The following is a 20,275-nucleotide window of genomic DNA, read 5'->3' as shown; positions in this document are numbered from 1 at the left end:
TTCTTTTTATCCACACCAGGATTCATTTGTGTGTATTCTCCCCTGCATAAAAGGTCCGGACCAGCGTGGGAAACCAAGCTCGGTCCGTTTAAATTGGACCTAACAGTGCAGGTGCGAATACTCCCTTAGTTTAAGTGGATTATTAAGTCTAAATCAAATGAAGATGATGATGACCTAAAAGAAATGGGCCTCATTCTCAGGAAAAAACTGTATCCAGCATTTTAGGTTCTATGCAGTTAGCAATGATGGATGCACATTTCCCAAATTTGAACTTGAGTCAAGGACAACAGGCAGAAAGAAGGACATCCATGGAGGAAAATGGCAATTGAATACAGATTGTCCTGCAGGCCCATTAGGCAGCAGCTTTTAATCGCTATGAATCACTTCTGGGTGCACATTTCACTGGCAAATAGCTCCCACCTATTCTGAACCTGCTCTCTCCAATGTTGGAGTCATTTCTTAGAAAGCTGGTGTTGAATACTGCGCAAGGTGTCTGCCTCAATTTGTTTTTTTAATTTTCAGGGCACAACTTCTCCTGGATCAGTATCGCAAGAAGTCCAAACTTTACCGTAGTAAGGTGCTTCTCATCCCTCTGGGGGATGACTTTCGCTACGACAAAGCTTTGGAGTGGGACCAGCAGTATATAAATTATCAGAAGCTCTTCGATTACATGAATTCTCACCCTGAGATGCATGTCACGGTGAGTGACAAAGTAATTTGGCAGTGTGTCACAGCCACTATTCTATTTTCGTTACTAGCTTGTGGTGAGCATTTGACTATTTGGGTGTACAGTATTTACTTTAAGATAGTAATGTATAACACGAGCATATTTAATCTTGCGAAGGCAGTGCTTCTCAAATAGTGGGGCGGCCCCTCCCTGGGGAGGGGGCGCGGTGCGATCCTGAGGGGAGTAAACCTGGGGAACATGCCTTTTTTTTTTTTTTAATAGTGTGATTGCACATCCACTCCAGTAGTTGGCAGTGGTGCTCTCCTTGCTCATTGTGCGCGGCGAGTATTGCCGTGTTTTCCAGACGATAAGCTGCTACCTTTTTCCTAGATTTTGAACCATGCAGTTAATACAATGGTGCAGGTTTTCTGTGGATTTTTATTTCATCGGTAGAGGCGCTCTGTAGTTCAGAAAATATGCTAAATAAATCTAGATTTTTTTTCTCTCGGGCCTATTCTGTTTTAATTTGCAACGTTGTTGCCGTGTTTAATAATCTGTTTTTGTACCTTTATGTGCATTCACAGTACGAAATTGTTCTGTACGTGCAGTAAACAACAAATTTTTTTCAACATAGAAAACTGCGGCTTATAGCCTGGTGCGGCTTGTATATCTTTTTTCCTAAAACAAGCTGGTGCGGCTTATATGCAGGTGCACTTTATAGTCCTGAAATTCCGGTAACTTACGGTATGGGGTTTTTTTTGCGCCGAAAATGCTTTAATTTATAGTTGCAGCAGAGAATGGGTGGTGGTAGGGGGGTGGGGGCGCGCCAATTGTAGGTATGCATCTTTTCGTTCTGATAAGTGTTCTGTTTAAGTAATGTATTTTCTTTAGTTTGAACTTTTCCCACATCTTTGCCAACTCTTCCAGGCTCAGTTTGGAACTCTCACAGACTACTTCAATGCTCTGTATAAATCCTATGGATTGGCCCAAGGATCCCGACCTGCAGACTTCCCCGTGCTCAGTGGGGATTTCTTTTCCTATGCAGACCGAGAAGACCACTACTGGACAGGCTACTTTACATCCCGGCCCTTTTATAAGAGCTTGGATCGTGTTATTGAGTCACACCTCAGGTTGGGCAATATTAATGCGCATCTCTCTCACTTACGTGTGCTTTGTGTGCGAGTCAACTGTCCAACAGGAAACTTGATTTTTATTTGTATGCATTGCAAATTAGCTGTTTCCATCCCTCACATATCAATCCTTGCTTACATAGCCGCCTTACTGTAGACTAGACGACAGACCCAGGAATATGTCCTTTATTGATTTTTTTTTTTGTCATTTTTTCTTACATATTTATGGTGTTAGGTTAGGTCTCTTTTGGCACACAAAATTTGATAGATGACTTGAGGTTGGCCCTTTTGTCACTGTGCCCTCTTTTTCACTTCACCCTCCTTACTTATGGCACTCCTTTGGGACACCAATAATAGTCGAATCCACTTAATATTGTGGAGTCACACATTGGTACATGGGTGTGGCAGAGTCGCGCCCCGCTGTGTGGGAGTGGCCAAGGGAGTTTAAGTGAAGGAATCATGTTTGGCAGATGTTTTGCTGCATCTGGCAGATAGGGTCCACAGATGTGTTAGTGATCATTCTGGCATCCATTAAATAGTTTACCGGGAATACAACCTTTTGGTAGGTTGAATAGTGGGATGTACAAGGAGATACAAAGAGAACCTCTGTTGGTTTATGTATCTTTGAAACCAGCAGCTACTGTAAACCTTGGTATTCCTCTTATAATTATTATTCGCCAAAAATAAAGGAAAATCTTAAAATTTGTCCACTTGACGGGATGCCCAAAGTGTGAGTGAAATTCGTTGAATAGATTTTATCTAATTAACCCTTTTTTTTTTTTTTGCAAGCCTCACTGCGCCTTTGCTTTCCCGACGGTTCGAAAGTCCCGTCAGTGGTGTACTCGTGTAGTCATGGAACAAGTACATGTGTATTAGGGCTGGACGATAAACCGAAAATTTACCGTTACCGAAATGTATTACTATGACCGAAATAATTTTGCCCATGTCAGTAAATTCTGTGTTTCAAAAAAAAAAAAGAAAAGCCTTTTCTCTCTGCGGCAATGTTCATGCCCCTTTAAGACGGCTACAGCGCGTCTAGTCACGTGACCCCACCCATCTGATCAAGAAAGAAATAGACGACGCGGTCGTAGCTGGCGATTCAAATCCAGAAGCTTTTTCACTACCCATAACACAACCATCCTGTGCTGAAAGTTCAAAGTGAGAAGCAAGGTTCGACAAGTGACAACAGCTCATTAATGGAGTCGACACCATACGAGAGAATGTCTCAGAGGTGGACGCGATAGCCGAGCACATAGCTAAAGATTTAGCTCCTCTAGTTACAGTGGCGCGCTCAGGATTTAAACGCTTCATGAAAGCCGTATTTCCCGATACGGACGTCATCGGGACGGGAGCTTAGACATGTCAAGCATTTTGCATCTACATCCGACTTGTGGTCGAGTCGCAACATGGATCCCTGATTGAGCCTGACTGTGCATTACATAGACGACAAGTGGCGACTGCGCACCAGAGTACTCGAGACAGCACATTTTCCCCGATGATGCACACTTGTTTAAATGGCATGCATTGACATTTTCTTTCATTTTATTTAGCATTTTTTTAATTTGGCATTATTTACATCATGACAGCATCTTGGCGCAATCTATTTGCAGAAAAAGATTTTGCGAGAGGTACCCTTTTTCTCCTGTTCTTTGTGACATTGTTCAAGTCATGCAAAGCAAGCTATTTAGAATGTTTATACAAATGATTTTAGTACTTTTATTTTTCATAGAAAGTAATGTGTACCAATTGGTCAATATGCATTTCCTGCATTTATTTAGATTTTAGTCCACGGGGGGAATTTATTGTGCATTCATTATTATCGAGGTAAAATCGCTCAATTGCGATATTGATTTGAGGTCATATCGCCCAGCCCTAATGTGTATGTTTTAAACTTGATGGGCCAACTGAAGAAATGTGAAGTCCCATTTTAACAAAAGTGTGATGTCTTTGTAGCAGGTCAAATCTATTTTACACAGTTTCACATCATTTCTTTGTTATGCATGATTCAGGGGAGCTGAGATACTTTACAGCTTAGCGGTTGCCAACGCCCGACACATGGGCATGGAAGGACGCTATCCAGTTTCAGATTACACCCTGCTCGTTGACGCCAGGCGCTCTGTGGGCCTCTTCCAACATCATGATGCCATCACTGGTACTGCAAAAGAGAATGTTGTGGTCGACTACGGCACCAGGTAGGAAATGACAGTGGCCTAGATAGATGAATTGGATAAGATTAATGTAGATGACTCAAGAGATGAACATAGGAGACACATTTTACTAACTATGTGTAACCCCCGATTACTTAAAGATAGTGTTATTTTGATATTTAATAAGTTGGACCAGATTCTAGATTCTCGAAGGTGGTAATTGACAGGTGTGTGAATGAAATAGCTGGAGGCAGAAATGAGCAACAACAATAACTGTATTAACATAGAAAACAAAACAATCATTTACAACTTAACAGCTGGCATCCATATACATAGAATAATTCACAATCCAAAGAATTAGAAATAATAATCCCAAAGTCCTACTGAGTTCAGTAATATTTTGTCTAAAGTCAGTCAATGTTCTTGGGAAAAGTCTTCTTGTGGTGGAAATTGAGTTTGTTACCACGAGATGTTTTCACAAAGAAGGTAGAGAAGAACGTGGTTTCCTTATCGCAGTTGTGGTTCTGGACACAGGCTCGCCATCTCCATCGAAGGAGAATCCATTCAGTCTCAGATCTTGGATTAGTACCGAGATAAAAAACCTAGCCTGCATAACAATAATGAAATTACTGTATGCAACTCATAAGTCCATTATCAATTTCCAGTCTTATCAGTCACTATAGCTCTATAGTTCTCAATTATCATAAATACTGCATCTAAATATCACATTTATAACAGTTATTAATTTGCATGCATGTTTTCCAAATTATCATTGTTACACATGAAATGAACCCATGAGATAACAATAAGCACATTTCTGAATATATGTCCAATTTCTCAATAACCATATGTTTTATGGTTAACATATCAAACACTTCAATAAACAGAATATGCAAACTCCACACAGGATGGCCGGAGCCAGGATTGAACCCACGGCCAATGCTGTCTCTCACTGTGAGGCCATCGTGCTAACCAGTCGGCCACCGTGCAGCTCAAACATAACTGAGTCAATTCAATATTCCACTTTTAACTCGCATTACAAAAAGCAGTTATGCATTTGTCAACATAAACCTTGCTTTAGAAAGACCTTAAAACAAGTGTAATCAACTTTTTCACTGCAACTAAGCAGTATATTTCCACACACTTAGCTTAACGTTAGTTTAGCGTTAGCCTCACATAAACGTTTTTACGACGTAGTACATAGCAAGCGCATGGTGACTCACCAAAACGATGTTCGAGTATGAACACGGTCGGTTCGTCACAGACCCTCGGTTCTCACTGGTATTCACACTTAAAACATTTCCCAATTAACATTTTATTATTGGTCACTTTTATATCGACTTCAATTAGTATTTCACTCACCGAACGGCACATTAGCATTAGCAATCAAGAGATCACGTCACGCAACTTTTCAGTTGGGCATCCAACCGTAAAAGAACGATGAACAAAATTAATCTCGGGACAACTTGACTTTGACCAATCAGAAAGTCATTATCACATAAATGACACTCCCAATAGGAAATCAAGTAAAAGAGAGATGTATACTTCCTCTTAACAAAATCAATGCTTTTTCAAGATAAAATGTCTGCATAGAGAAGTATGACGTTTTCTCTACTGGGTTACATATGCATTGCAAATGGGAATTTTTTCTGAATTGCCTTACCCGTATTAATAAATGTTAAATAAATAGTGACTTCTTGAATGAGAGGATAATTTAATCCTCCATCTTTATGGACGGTACTTGCAGGTTTGATACCCGGTAGAAAAATAGCATTGTCTCCTTTCATCCATAGATTACTACGCTCACTCATTGGCTTGAAGAGAGTTATCGTCAATGCTGCACATTTCCTGGTAATGAAGAACAAAGAGTTCTATCGCTTCTACCAGACAGAGCCTTTCCTAGAGACGGTAAGAAGAAACATTGGATGATATTCCCAACAGCGCAATAAAAAATTTACATTGCATTTTACCTACTTGGGCCCTTATTTTCGTAGACAGCCGTCTATACGCTCGGCGTAAAAACTGGTACATCTTCATTTTTGTGCCGGGGAAAGTTAGTTTACTGTGTTTGTAAATTTGGTGAACTGAGTGTATTTTCTGCTACACACCCCTGGCGCACCTGGCCAATGGTGACAAAAAGTAGACTAGACTTTAGATCAGCTCATAAGTGATATAATTCGTGGTGCAGGTGGTGTAATGCCATTTTGGTGGATTTGACCGATTTGATTGTAGAAATAAATTTATTGAACATAGTATCATCAATACATTTTTAAAAGTACCCCCTTGACCCAGCTAACTGGTGTGTGTGCGTCTGTGCGGGGGTGTGTGTGTGTGTGTGTGCGCGCGCGCGTGCGTGTGTTTGATTTTGTAGGACGACAAACGTGCTACTCAGGACTCCCTACCTCAGCGCACTTTAATCGAGCTGGATCCAGCAGGGCCAAGGTAGGACCCACATCACGTCAATCATGACGTCCCCTTTCCCTCAGGTCCTTCAATCCCAAAGAGTGATTGTTTTTTTCCTCATCGCTGTCAGGTACCTGGTCCTGTTCAACTCTTTTGAGCAAGAGCGATTGTGTGCCGTGACCGTGTTGGTCAACACTCTCAAGGTGAGGGTGCTCACTCAAGATGGACAGACTCTTCCTCTACAGCTGAGCGCTCAGTGGAGCTCATCAAGTCAGATGAGTGCGGAAGTGTTTGAGGTGAGAGATGACTTTGCATAAGTCATTGCACTCCTACGCTCTGCCTCGGTGGCAGTTTAACCCCGCTTACTCAATAATTTTGGGGGTTAAGAAAATTTTGTTTTATTTTCAATGCTTTTATATCATCGATGTCAATTGTTAATATGCAGATATTTTCTATTCATGGGCTAGCTGTATCCCCACGGAATAGTGGGTGTCCACTGTACTGCAATACCGCTGTCAAAATGTTTTAATATTTTAAGAGTGACTGCTGCAGACACCAGTTTGGTGAATCTACAAAGCACTCAGTGACTCCTTTGTGCCTAAAACGGGCCATGAATTTCTAACTCCTCAAAGCGTTTATGCAAAATAGAAAGACAGACAAAATAAATGGTGCCATGGAGTGAAATTGAGAAGTATTTTGCTAACACAGCAGATAGACATGACAAAGCCTGTCTGCAGCGCATGCTTAAAGCTACTCAGGCTTGAGGAGGGCATGCTTCCAATACAGTTGAGTATGGTCAAACATCTCGCTGAATGACAGGACAGCAAATCTGACTCATTTCAACGACTTGCCTTCAAATCAAATTTAAAGACCAAGCTTACTTCTAACTTTCACATTAAGCATGCTGTACACTAGACCATTTCGGACATGTTTCGTCGTCAAGCGTTAAGATCATTTAGATATCACTCTCACCTTCTGGTCGTGTTCAATCTCGTCCGCGATATTGAAAATTCCGTCAATTTGTACTGTAATCCAATGTCGATTAAATCCACATGATTATAGTATGCGACAATGAAGGTAAAAGCCTAGCTAAAAAGGAAATTCTTTGGGGGGCCCAGAAGCAGGCCACCCCGAGGCGGTGCCACGGCTGTCACAGCTGAGTAAAATGAAATCCCATCAATGGAAATGCAGCTAGACATAAGAAAGCTAGTGAATACTCATGTTTAAGTTCCACACACACAATCCTCTTCACAGGCTACATTTATGGTACGTCTACCACCTCTGGGTCTTGCTGTCTTCCATCTGTATGAATCTCTGGACTCGCCCATGACTCTGCGCTCGGACACCCTTCTCCGACTACCGGGCGGCGCCCTCACTGCCCACGCTTCGGATCCACTTCCCGTTCAATCTCAGCAGGCGGACCCTCAGCCGTTCTACATCAGCAGCCAGTTTCTGACTCTGGGCTTCTCTGGGACCACAGGCCTGCTGGAGGTTTGAGTCAGAACTGCTCATATTTGATTTCAATAATGCTCAATTTGCTAAATCCTTCTCAACCTGCAGACTATCAAACACAAAGATGATCCTCAGGAAATGAAGGTTCAGATGCACTTCATGGTGTACGGAACTCGTCCTTCTAAAGACAAAAGTGGCGCTTATCTTTTCCTGCCTGATGGACAAGCAACGGTATTAACTCACCTTGTTTTGTGTTCAAAACCGCACACTGCTTCGATTGCCCCAATTGATCGTCTTCCTTCTTGCTGCTTTTCAGCCCTACGTCCACCAAGAGCCACCTGTGGTGCGTGTCGTTGAGGGACCACTCTTCTCTGAAGTTGTGGCATACTACAAGCACTTTCAGCAGGCAATTCGCATCCATAACGTGCCAGGTAACAAAACTGTTTGTGGGATTTGTTCAAATAGAAAATGCAGCAGCTGTATTCTGTTTATTTTATGGAACCACTTGGACCAGCATGTCCCAATTATTAGTGTAAGATATATTTTCACGAGAATGTCTATATTTGTATAGATCTACTTTATTTCTTATTTAGGGGGACTATTGTTTTGTTGTATTGGCGGAGGGATATGAAGTGTAAAGAGGAACGAGCGAGAGAGAGGCTCTCAATATATGGAGTGAGCGGACTAATGAATAAAGTCGAATGTGGAACTATTCCCTCTCCGTGTGCTGTTCTTTCTCCCACGAACCCCGATGTCGGACTAGCACTCACCAGGGAATAGCTCCACATACGACTTTATTCATTAGTCCGCTCACTCCATATATTGAGAGCCTCTCTCTCACTCGTTCCTCTTTACACTTCATATCCCTCCGCCAATACAACAAAACAATAGTCCCCCTGAATAAGAAATAAAATAGATCTATACAAATATAGACATTCTCGTGAAAATAAATCTTACATTCGTGAAAATAAATCTTACATTAGGTAATTTATGTCCCATTAAAATACATGTTTGTACAAGTCTTTCCTTTCACATCCTCTTGTCTACAGGTGTGGATGGCCTATCTGTGGATATCACCACCACAGTGGACATCAGAGATCAGACCAACAAGGAGCTGGCCCTGCGACTGGTCACTGACATCCAGAGTGGAGACATCTTTTACACGGATCTCAATGGCTTCCAGGTCAGTGTGATAATGTTTTGTTCAGTATTACTAATGCGTATTTTGTAACAATCCCAAAATGTTGAGAACCTGGCAACCACCTACTTTTCTAGATGCAGCTTCGTCGCCGCCACCAGAAACTCCCCTTGCAAGCTAACTTCTACCCAATGCCCAGCCAGGCTTACATCCAGGACAGCCATCACAGGCTAACGCTGCACACGGCACAATCTTTGGGTGTCAGCAGCCTGGAGACTGGTTTGCATCTCATTTTCTTCTATTGTTGAATTTTGTGGCTCACCCTCTTTTGTAAAAAAAAATAAAATAAAAAAGGTTTATGTAGTTCGACTGCTCGTATGAGTCGTAAAGGTTTGAAAATGTGATCTATATTGTTCTCCTCTAGGCCAGCTCGAAGTAATTTTGGACCGTCGACTGATGCAGGATGATAACCGTGGGCTGGGTCAAGGCCTCAAGGACAACAAGAGGACGGTCAACCGCTTTCGACTACTTCTCGAAAGGAGATTGACGGACACCAAGGTCAGATAACTGACAGCAGATAAGCGGAAAATTTCCACCTCCTTTCACTGCTGCACGCACACTGAAGAGGCAACAGCAATTATCACAATTAAAAAAAAAATAGTAGGTCTCCCTTTATTTGTTTGTTGTTGAAATATGTGAGTAATTATAATTTAAAAGGATATTTTTTTATACTTCGTGCAGTCCCTTAGGAAAATTCAATTTACATCCTGCTGTACAGTGGATTTAAAGTACCCTCTGTTCAAATGCTAGATTTTTTCGATTGGGGGTAAAAAAATGACAAAGAAATGATTTTAAAATATTACCACTATTAATATCACCTATATCCTGTACAACTAAATTGAAAAGGAAGGACAAGTCTTTGAGAGAGGTGAAGTAAAAATAAACCAAGGTTGCTCAAGTGTGTGCATCCTCTTATATCTGGCCAAATGACTGTGTTGGCGATTAAACATCACATTCAAACTCATCTTAAATGTGAATCAGCACACAGCTTCCACCATTTAAAGTAAGGCTGAACCATTAATTGCTTTTGCAATTTAATGGCAATCTGTTAAATGCAATTTGCTAATTGCAAAGGTTTGCGATTTGACTGAAGCTTAGGGTGAGGTCTGGACGGGCACAGCCTGAAAAGGCAACGTGGATTCACCTTCCCATGGGCTCACCACCTGTGGGGGCTGTCAAATGGGTGGCCTGAGATAGGGACCGGCACTCCCATTCCCGGTTAGAGATGCTGGCTCTAGGGATGTTGAATGTACCTTTCTAGCAGGGAAGGAGCCTGGGTTGGTGTGTGACGTCGAGAAGTTCAGAACAATGTTCCCTGTAAGATGCACATGTGAGCTCTTGCACATTTCTCTCACCCTCTGCGCACACGATGACACTGGCGTGCAACAGGCACGCACATTATATTTCTACACTTTCAGTAATGCGACCAAGGGTGCAAACTCATTTGTTATTTGGAGAAGGGGTAGGATGTGAGAGAGAGAGAGGGGGGGGGGGACTTCTACATGTGTGTTTGGGCCTGCGTATGTGTATTTTAATTTGATTATTTATTTTTGGTTGATGTTCGAAATAGACAAATGTTCTTCCTCATGCACTTTTTTGCTCAGTTCACATTTCATGCATTTGTTTTCCATCTCTTCCCCCCTTGTTGCCTTCAGCCTGATGGCTTCTTTGCCAAATTCTCTTCCTTGTTTCGCACTCTCCTCCCCAAAATGTTGCGTGACCGAGTTGAAGAGGTAATGGCAGCAACTCTGATGCTCGTACTCTTAGACTGTGCTCTGTAGCTTTTGTTTTCCTTTCTCATAGCCCCTTATAGCCCAAAGTAACACATGGTACAATTGATCAAAGAAATTAGAATGAAGGACGTAGATTGCAGTTTTACCGTGTTACTGCATGATTCTTTTGGATGAATTGTTTCTGCTGGCCAAGGTCCTCTGTTCAAGTAAAACATAAAAAATGCTGTTTAGACAAGTGTAATATTGTCTTGTATTTGGCATTTAGACGTAGACCTCACCAAACCCACTGTGTATTGATAGTTGTGTCTGAATGAAACAAACTTTAATCTAGCATCTATAGCGCACTAATCTTCCTTCCTTATTTGCTGTCCCCTCCTCCAGATGTCTGATAGCTCCTTGATGAGCTTCCCCTCTGTGCTTGGTCACATGACCAACGCCATCCTGAATCACGATGTCCTGGCGCTACCTGTCCTGCCCAAAAGGCGCGGCGTGCCTCCTCTGCAAACCTTTGCGCCACTCAAATCAATGCTTCCCTGTGACTTCCACCTTCTAAACCTTCGCAGCATCCAGAGCCAAGTAAGGAGGCCATCTCGACTCTTAAACTGCAGCTTAACCATTATAGTTAGATGTACACTACATGGATCAAGTGTCACCATTACAATTGTTTTTGCTCTGAAGTGGCACTATTCAGATATGTGCTACTCGCATCGACACATGGAATCAGACACTTCAGATGGGAATTCTGTCTCTTTCAAATCTGGCTAAAAATCTGATGGATATCAAATATGACAATTTAAGTGCAGAGTCTTTTCGCAGATGGGCTGTATTCATTCAAGGGGACCTAAAATGTACAAAACACGTTAAAAACGCACTTTCTGAATCTTAATGCCTATGACAACATAGACAATGAGAGGTAAATCCGTCAGTGGATAAGCAACATACCAAACATTTCAATTTATGCAAAATATTTGATGCTAATCACAGTCATCATAATTTTTATCAACCATTAGATTTAGAAAAATCAATTTTTTTTTTTTTTTTAACAATAACTTTGGTTTGTTTAAATGTTTAAATATTTCCGTTACGGGGAACAAAGCGCACATTTGCCACTTGGCATTTACACATTCATTCTAATAGCATTTTTCCTTAAAATTGCATGAAATTGAAGGCAAGTTTCTATGATCTTTTTTTCCATTTGTTCGTAAAATGCTTAATTTGTTTCGAACGCAAAATCAATAAAGATTATTAAATACAATGAAACACAAATATCTACCTGCAGGAAAAAGTCCCAATCCAAATGGGGTACAACTTCTTTTCGAGGAATACTGTGAAATGCAAAGAATGAATTAAATGAATACAGCATTTCTTCATATAACATTTGGGAATACCTACCATTTAACGAGAGTTTTGGCAAGACAAGTTTGTTGTCTTGTTCTTAGAGCAACGCACCACTGAACATTTATTCTCCATTCTATTGGGTAGTGTGTATAAACAATAACAGCGCAAATAGCAATAGCAATATCTGATTCACTGAAAAAAAGTAAAAGCCCTGTAATAATGACATACCCTGTATGCCGCCATATTGGACATTTTTGACCGAGTCACCTAATTCCTTTGACGTATTTCATGCTGTTCATCAGACTGTCCATTTTTGACTCAATTTCAGGACTATTTCACTATGAAAATGCTGTATTGTGTTAAATATTGCAATTTTCTTATAGCACTTCTACTCATGTGAAACAGCAACCCACGACGGGAATAAAATATTGCGACTTTTGTTCTAATATTTTCAGGGTGTGTTTTGAGCACGCGTGCAAATTAGGTGACAATCGATCATGGTTTTTGTACTTTAAGTGATGTTGACGTTTGCTCTCTAGGCAGTTGTATGAAGAGGTGACACAACGAGAATGAAGTAAAAAAATCTTTCGACTTTTATTTTGATGTTTTGGGATATGATTTGGTCATGAATGTATAGTATTTGTACACATTTTTATTTTACTTAATCTGCTTGATTTAGTTTTTTTCATTGAATCAGATGCCATTGATATATGCACTTTTATTGTTTCTACAAATTGCTTGAGTTCTTTTATATAGTTTGTTGAGTGAAATCTTTCTTTTTATGTCCATGCGCAGGACTCCAACTCTCCATCACCATACACAGCTTTATTTCTTCACCGTTTTGGCCTCGACTGTGCTTTGGATGTTCCAAACTTGGGTTTCAACTGCACCACCACCCAAGGACAGGTGAGGAACCATATATTTGGGCCGACACTGGTATAGCGCTTGTCTACCAACGGTGGCACCTTGACTTAGGAGTGGCCCAATGTATACATTTTTGTAGTTATGAGCAGTGCTTTGGTTAATATTTTTATTTTGTTCGTTTGATTTTGCTTAGTGATATTATATATAACACACGCACTCACGCACACTTCTTTGTCTGTGTTGTCACGCTGGGCCGCTTTGTCGTCTTCTGTGCAGTTGAATGTTTCCAGCCTCTTCAAGAACTTGGACCTGCAGCTGCTGCAGCCCATGTCTTTGACCCTCATGTACTCTAGTCCACCACTGGCCAACCACTCCACAGTCAGCCTGGATCCGATGGAGATTTCCACCTTCAAGCTCAAACTGCGCTAGGAGCCGACCTGATCCAGCAGGCTCAGACTCTTTGAACCGAGAACTGGCGCCTTGACGGCTTTGGACCGGCACAGGGCACTCTGATTCGGCTGTGACTAAATCGATGCGCAGAACCACAAACTCTCTGAGAACACGACTGCAGTGGGTTCTGTTGCATAGGAATGTGTTCGTTCTCGGCTTTCAGCCTGGAACTGAACTACTGAATGTAAATATCCCAATGATGTGCAAGTAGGAGTAGGGATGGGTTCATAAAAAAATGTGCCACATGAGTGCAATTTCAAAAGCTTTATTTGTTTTATGAGCTTTTATTTTTTTTTAATTTTCTCTGCTCACACTGACGTTGGCACACATTGCAATGATTTCTTTTTTGATTTAATGTCAGTTTTTTTTTTCCTTTTGCCTCAATGCAACAAAGACAATGTGCGGTGTGGATATTTGGAGATGCAAGCGGGTCTGCGCTCTATTAACAATAGGATCACTCATCATTCGGATCTTCTTTCTCACCGCGGGCCAACACGTCTTAATTCTTGTGTTCCCGCACTACAGCTGAGCAACTGTGTGTGTAGTTGAGCCATAGTAAGCCTGGGCCGCGTATTTGTGTGCGTGCAACGTCTTAAGCCACCACTAGCCCCGTTGTTTATCATGAGCCTTCCACATGTTGACACAGTAAATGGTACAGTTGGCAAGATGAAGCTGAGTTGAGGAATAGTGCAAAGTAGCATCTGGATAAAATGTCAAGACTTTATGTATATTTTTAGGCACTGCAGTGTCAATGAAACTTTGCATTCGGTTGACATTATTATGGGAGCACCTAACTTTTTGGGAACAACCATGATGCTCCTCTACACAGACACACACAGGGTATTCGGAAAGTCAATATGCCCCTTGTGTTGAATGACAGATGCATAAGTACATAACTCTATTGAAACATGTCTGTTTCCGAAAATATCTGCTGTGACTTTTTGTACATCCTGTATCCTATGTGTCACGGGTGTCAAACTCAAGGCCCGGTGCCAGATCTGGCCTGCCATGTCAGTTTAAAAATGTTGAGACACTGCAAGTATTTTTGCGTATCTGGTGTGCAGTGGTTGGGCACCATTGGCTTAAACGACAAATCTAATGCTGGCTTAAGACTCCTCCCCCCACAGTTCTATTCTATATGTACGCATGGAATATGTCAGGTCCAATTCATGATGCTGTACTTGCAGGTTCGGCCGAGGAGTTGGATGCCAAATGATGAAATGTGTTTTTAATCCATACAAATGTTTATCATTAAGTTTGCGTTTGAGGTTTTCGCTGCCTGGGCTCTTTAATTCTTTAATTTGTGAAGTCCAGCACCATGGACAGTTGTAATGAGATGAGAATACCATTTTCAGTTACAGTATATATTAGTAATATTTCAGCGATCATGGCGTATCCTTGTATATGGACCAGGTTTGCTCAAACAGTGGCATGTCTGAGAAATTGATTGCACAAAATGTTTTTTTTTGTTGTTTTTTTTTAAAGCATCATAATGCAAATTCCAGGCGCCTGTTTAGCAAGCACGGTCTACTGTGACTTGCGTTGCCTCAAGTTAAAATTGGGAGGCAGACCTGAATGACTGATGTAAGCGTCGCTGGTTGATGTGTGTACCACTCTGGCCTACAAAATGTCATCTCCACGGGGCTGCTGCGTTTTCCCGAGACTGCGTCTGTACTCCACATGGAGCTGTGGACACACATTTTTGTTATGACTGTGCATTACCTAACTGTTTGCTTAGTCCCTCAGGGGGTCTGTCTCACATCACCATGTGCGCGTCTTGCTTCTATTAACATTTCAATGAGACCACATTAAGTTTCACTTTCTTCTCTTCTGTCCCGTGAGCTCCATCTCCGCTCTTTTACCGTCACATGGAAATTGTGGAAATCTGTCCTTAAAATCAAGTGATATATGCTGGAGCGCTGTATGTTCAGAGATAATATATGGTGGCAGTCCATCTTCTATATTAAGTACAGGTGGAGTAAACCTGGAGAGGAACTTAATAAAGAAGAAAATTCTACAGTGCCCATGTTTATATTTTTTTTTTTAAAAGAAAATGGTATAGCATGGTGGGTGACTGTTTAGCACATCTACCTCACAGTGCTGCGATAGTGGGTACAAATCTGGGTTAATATGTACTCCTGCATTACATCTCACACTTTAAAAACGTGCCTAGTAGGTTCATTAAACACTAAATTGCCTATAGGTGTGAATATGAATGGTGGTTTATCTATTTGTGCCCTCTGATTGGCTGCCGACCAGTTCTGGGTGTACCCTGCCTATTGCCCAAAGACACCTGGGATAGGTTTTATTGTCAGGATTTGACAAGGTCTTCCATTTTAAGAGCTTTAACAAAAATGGCCTATCCCAGGTGTGTTCGCGCAGTAGGCGGGGTCCACCCTGAACTGGTTGCCAGCCAATCGCGGGGCACACAAAGACAAACAACTGCGCATACAATCTCTTAACTGTGAGGCAAATGTGCTAATAAGTCGTCTGCTGACAATGATAGAAATGAGCTGCGTGTTATCTGCATAGCCAAGCTATTGTTGGCTATATTAGCTTTCTAAAGCATTTGAACCAAAGGTAACATACAGACCGTACATAAAGGGGTCCAAGGATGTCAAGGCCACTTGATGGCCAATAATCACAAAAGCCCCTTATCCACTGCAGAAACCTTTCGAGGAACTTTTTGATTTACCACAGTAAACTGGGTTGGCCTTTTGTTACCACCAAAAATACTTTCCCAGAGCGTAACCCTTTTCTTCCAGTAGCTGTATGGACTACTATGGTATCAGGTCGAAGTCGAAGTGAAATCAGCTCTGTTAATTTGTGAAAGCCACAATCTCCGTTTTTTCCTTGATCAATATTCTCACCTCTGATTCAAAATTGGAGCTAACAGTGACTCGGGTGGAATGAGACTTTGTTCCACCTGTATTGCTGAAGTCAGAACAGTAATTCACCATTTTTGATGTTGGCTAAGAAACGCGCCGGAACAAAATGACGCAACCCAGCATGGTGGACCCAGGCATGTCCAGAGGCGTGTGACGTCTCACAAAAATCATGCTACCATGCATGTTTATAGAATGTTGGGAGAAAGTCAGTGTACCTGGATTAAAGTCATGCAAGAGGAGATCCTATTATCCTATTTTATCAAACTGATTTGGAAAAACATGCATGTTTGTGGAATGTGGGATGCAAATGGAGTGACTTGGAGAAAACATGCTAACGCCACACTGCAGTCCATATGAATTACATACATTACATAATTTCATTTGCCCAAGCACATGCTGTCATAAACGTCATAGCGACAAAAACGCCACACAGCAGCTCCAGAGCCGACTCGTTCAAATATTTTATTTCAAATCTATTGGGGTTTTGTACAATGGCAAAGTCCAAACATTCTGTCCATCACTGTACTTGTAAAATGAAGTTAGTCGCATAAACTGCAGGGGGCAGCATTGAGTCAGCTCCAACTTTGGCCATGAAAGACAAAAATACAAAGCAGAAGTCATTCAGTGTAAAACCAACGACGCTATAGCGTGTTCAGTTGATATTGGAAATACAGTTGTTGTTTTTTAGAGCAACAAAAAAGCATTTCTTAATTTTGAAATCAACTTCAAATTTATTTGATATCAGTTCTAAACTCATAAATTTAAATTGCTCAATTCAGATTGTCAATGCAATGATTCAAAATAAACTACAAATTCAACTTATTACTTACTACTACTTTTTCAAGGCAATCATTCAAGTTCAGTGATTGAAATTCATTTTTTCGTTTCTGCTAGTACATATCTCAGCCCATTGAAACCACTTCTTCTCACCACTGTCAACACCTTTTGTTGCTGTGACATAAAAAAACAGTTATAAGTGTAAAAGAAAGTGAGCGGCGACAGCAGGGCCGCTCGAGGCCTGGCTGTGAGCACCAACAGAACTCCAGGAGGGAGGCCAAGTGCTTGCCAAGAAGACGCCCACTCTGCATTTTATCTCAAGTTGCTGACACCAACTGTCTTCTTCTCAGGAAAAGATTCCTTCCTTCCTGAACTAACTAACCGCAATAATAGCAATTTGCTGTAACGGACATCGGCACTTATATAATAGGTATGCATGTAAAAATTACATCATCACTGACACCCCCAATAAAAAAGATTCTTTAGTGATTTAAGACCTTTTTTTAAAATTAGCTTTACGACAAATCGGCACCCCCCTTTTTGGAGAGCCGCTTGTTATTTTTTCCGTCTCAGCTATCTCGCTGCTTGCTACTCGTGTCCACTTCAATTTGGAAGAGTATAAAAGCGTTCTGCACAATATCTTGTATTTATGATCATCAAACGTGAGCTCATATGATCGCCTCCACAAATCATCGTTTACACCTCCCATCCCCCACCGGTTGCAGAAGGTGCGTCGATGGTTTTAAAATGAATAGCACTGCTCAGGCAGCATTTAGCTTTTAGCTGCAAAAACAGAGTCGCTTCATTGATCACAAAACTTCTTTGGCCTAACAAATGCAAAAGCAGGTAATTTCAGCGGAATCATTCGCTTACTTTACGTGTTAAATTGTAGTGAGTGGTGCGCTGAAAACCACACAGACGGATACTACCACTTTTATGCAAAACCTTGTTTAAATTACAGCAAATCAAAAACATAAAATCACGCCTTCTTCATGCCTTTCAATGAAAACAAACGTACTAACGTTGCGCCGCCTTCAGTCAATGCGTGCGCGCTCCCGTGTCAGGGGATACAGAATCTTTTGGGGGGTAAGTACTTTGACACAACTCCTGGCTGGATGAGTCATTTTCGGATGAGTGGTGTAGGCGTATCCCTGAGTGGCCTTGGTTAAAAGAAGTAAATCAAGCTAAAGTTTATGGATTGAAATTTAATGTAAAACGAGCTACGATCAACCTTTCAAAAGATCACTCAGAACGCATTGTGTTTAACTACCTTGGTGGTATTAACGAAAACAGACAAGACATGACAGTAACGGCATGTAAGGTGCTCATTTCCTTTCTTTTCTCTTTTGAGTCGGCCATGGAAAGGCAAATCTTTTTGTGATGTTTTCAGAGGTTGAAGTGAGCCAAAGTAGAGATGTCCACATCCATTTTGGGGCCGGTTGGTCCCATTATTTTGACATTATTGTATTTACAGGGACTTTGAATGGACAAATTGGGATCAGTCCTTGGCGTGACTCCCACCAAGACATAAAGGGAGTGGTGGGGGCGTGGCCATACCTTAGGGGGTGGTTTTAAAATCGTTATTCACTGAATTCTCCAAAACAAATTGATAAAAATGCAAGCTAACATCATTTTGCTTGTTATTGAAAAATGGACCAATCTGACTGGATGATCCCTTTAAACCTTTGCAGCCAAGCATAGCTAAGCATGATTGATTCTCATGATGCGCCAATCAGAGCTCCGTGGAGGCTCGGATATGAAGATGTAAAAGAATTTCAAACACAAGCCTTTATAAATCCATCAGAAGCTCCCGGTGCACATTTACATTTTTAGTGTAAAATGGAGACGATAGTTTGTGTTGCGAGTTATTTCTGAAGTTTTAATAATGAGCCCCGACTCTCCCAACTGTGCTGTGCAGAGTTGCTGGTGCTAATGACCCAACCTTCCTTCAGACATTACATTATGTGGAACTAAAAGGGGAGCTGGGAGAGGGCCATTTGTTTAAAAGAAGGAAGTGTTTTGTGTAGGTTACTATGGATGACTGAAAGTAAGTGCCAAAATTAAATAAATTTATTTAACATAAAATGTAATTAAAATTGTCATAAATTAATTAATTAATTGTTTCATTCATTCATTAAATATGGAATTAAATAAATCAGGCAAATAAATAAATTTACCATTTAATCATTAAATAAATGTGTAATTATTTAAATGTGGAATGAATAAATCAATTTGTCACAAATTAATTAAATTAGCAATGATTATAGTATATATATATATATATATCTCCATCCATCCATCTTCTGTCCCGCTTCTCCTCACTAGGGTCGCGGGGGGTGCTGGAGCCTATCCCAGCTATCTTTGGGCAGTAGGCGAGGGACACCCTGAACTGGTCGCCAGCCAGTCACAGACCCGACATAGACACCGTCACTGAGAGGGAACTGAACCCACGCTGCCCGCACACAACTCAGGCGAGTGTACCACTACACCATCAGTGACTTATACATACATATATATATATATATATATATATATATATATATATATATATATATATATATATATATTGCTAATTTAATTAATTAATGAGACAATGATTAATTTCATTTCATATTTAATAAATGAAACATTAAATGACCGTTTTATTTCATGGTGCATTTATTTATCTGATTTATTTAATTCCATATTTAATGAATGAATGAAGCAATTAATTAATTGTTTACAATTTTAAATAAACATTTCATGGTGTATATATTTATTTAATTTTGGCACTTTCAGTCCTCCATAGGTGACATCCGAAGAGTTTTAACCCGCTGAATTCTGTGGATGCCCAGAAGTCCCAGATTGTGGAGTTTTCCTGAGGTGTGAATTCCTTTTACATCCATTTGAAATATATGTCACACTTTAAATGTGGAATTGACTTGTGAATGGACCAGGAAGTATAAACTGATTGAGTGGGTAATCTAATGGGATACTTTAAAGAAGAATGTGTATTTCCATTCTGTATTTCATAAATACAATAAAAGTATTTTAATCGGAGGACTGTGTTCATGAATGTATATTTGTAGCTGTTTCATCAGCGAGTGAGCAGGCTAGGCCGTGATCAGAGTACTGCGGAAGCAGTGAATTGAATCCAAACGTGCAATATGATGTTGCTTACATTTCATGAAGGTGTGTAAGTGAGTTGGTACAGCACATCTTTTCTGACTCAAGCACACATCATGAGTA

The 20,275-nt window shown here is 40.8% G+C and overlaps 1 protein-coding gene across 4 annotated transcripts in view; it reads left to right on the top strand.

The window, feature by feature from the left end:
• Window positions 1-15,404, top strand: part of man2a2 (mannosidase, alpha, class 2A, member 2) — a 36,555-nt gene extending 21,151 nt beyond the window's left edge. For 3 of the 4 annotated variants that reach the window (XM_088298568.1, XM_088298566.1, XM_088298567.1), the window contains exons 9-24: window positions 523-700; window positions 1,595-1,797; window positions 3,807-3,989; window positions 5,738-5,852; window positions 6,316-6,386; window positions 6,478-6,643; window positions 7,602-7,838; window positions 7,908-8,030; window positions 8,116-8,230; window positions 8,849-8,982; window positions 9,075-9,216; window positions 9,362-9,495; window positions 10,653-10,730; window positions 11,112-11,306; window positions 12,864-12,974; window positions 13,209-15,404. In XM_088298568.1, the coding sequence (XP_088154694.1) occupies window positions 523-700; window positions 1,595-1,797; window positions 3,807-3,989; window positions 5,738-5,852; window positions 6,316-6,386; window positions 6,478-6,643; window positions 7,602-7,838; window positions 7,908-8,030; window positions 8,116-8,230; window positions 8,849-8,982; window positions 9,075-9,216; window positions 9,362-9,495; window positions 10,653-10,730; window positions 11,112-11,306; window positions 12,864-12,974; window positions 13,209-13,361 (2,338 nt within the window). In that variant the 3' untranslated portion in view covers window positions 13,362-15,404. The remainder of the gene's footprint in view (window positions 1-522; window positions 701-1,594; window positions 1,798-3,806; window positions 3,990-5,737; window positions 5,853-6,315; window positions 6,387-6,477; window positions 6,644-7,601; window positions 7,839-7,907; window positions 8,031-8,115; window positions 8,231-8,848; window positions 8,983-9,074; window positions 9,217-9,361; window positions 9,496-10,652; window positions 10,731-11,111; window positions 11,307-12,863; window positions 12,975-13,208) is intronic. The other variant, XM_088298570.1, reaches the window with a different exon arrangement.
• Window positions 15,405-20,275: the final 4,871 nt, after the last annotated feature.

This window comes from Idiotropiscis lumnitzeri, chromosome 6 (genome assembly GCF_059441095.1).
Source record: "Idiotropiscis lumnitzeri isolate Australia: NSW breed Sydney's pygmy pipehorse chromosome 6, RoL_Ilum_1.0, whole genome shotgun sequence".
Taxonomy (NCBI): Eukaryota; Metazoa; Chordata; class Actinopteri; order Syngnathiformes; family Syngnathidae; genus Idiotropiscis; species Idiotropiscis lumnitzeri.
Note: the sequence above shows the minus strand (reverse complement) of the source record. Positions and strands in the feature narration are given on the sequence as shown.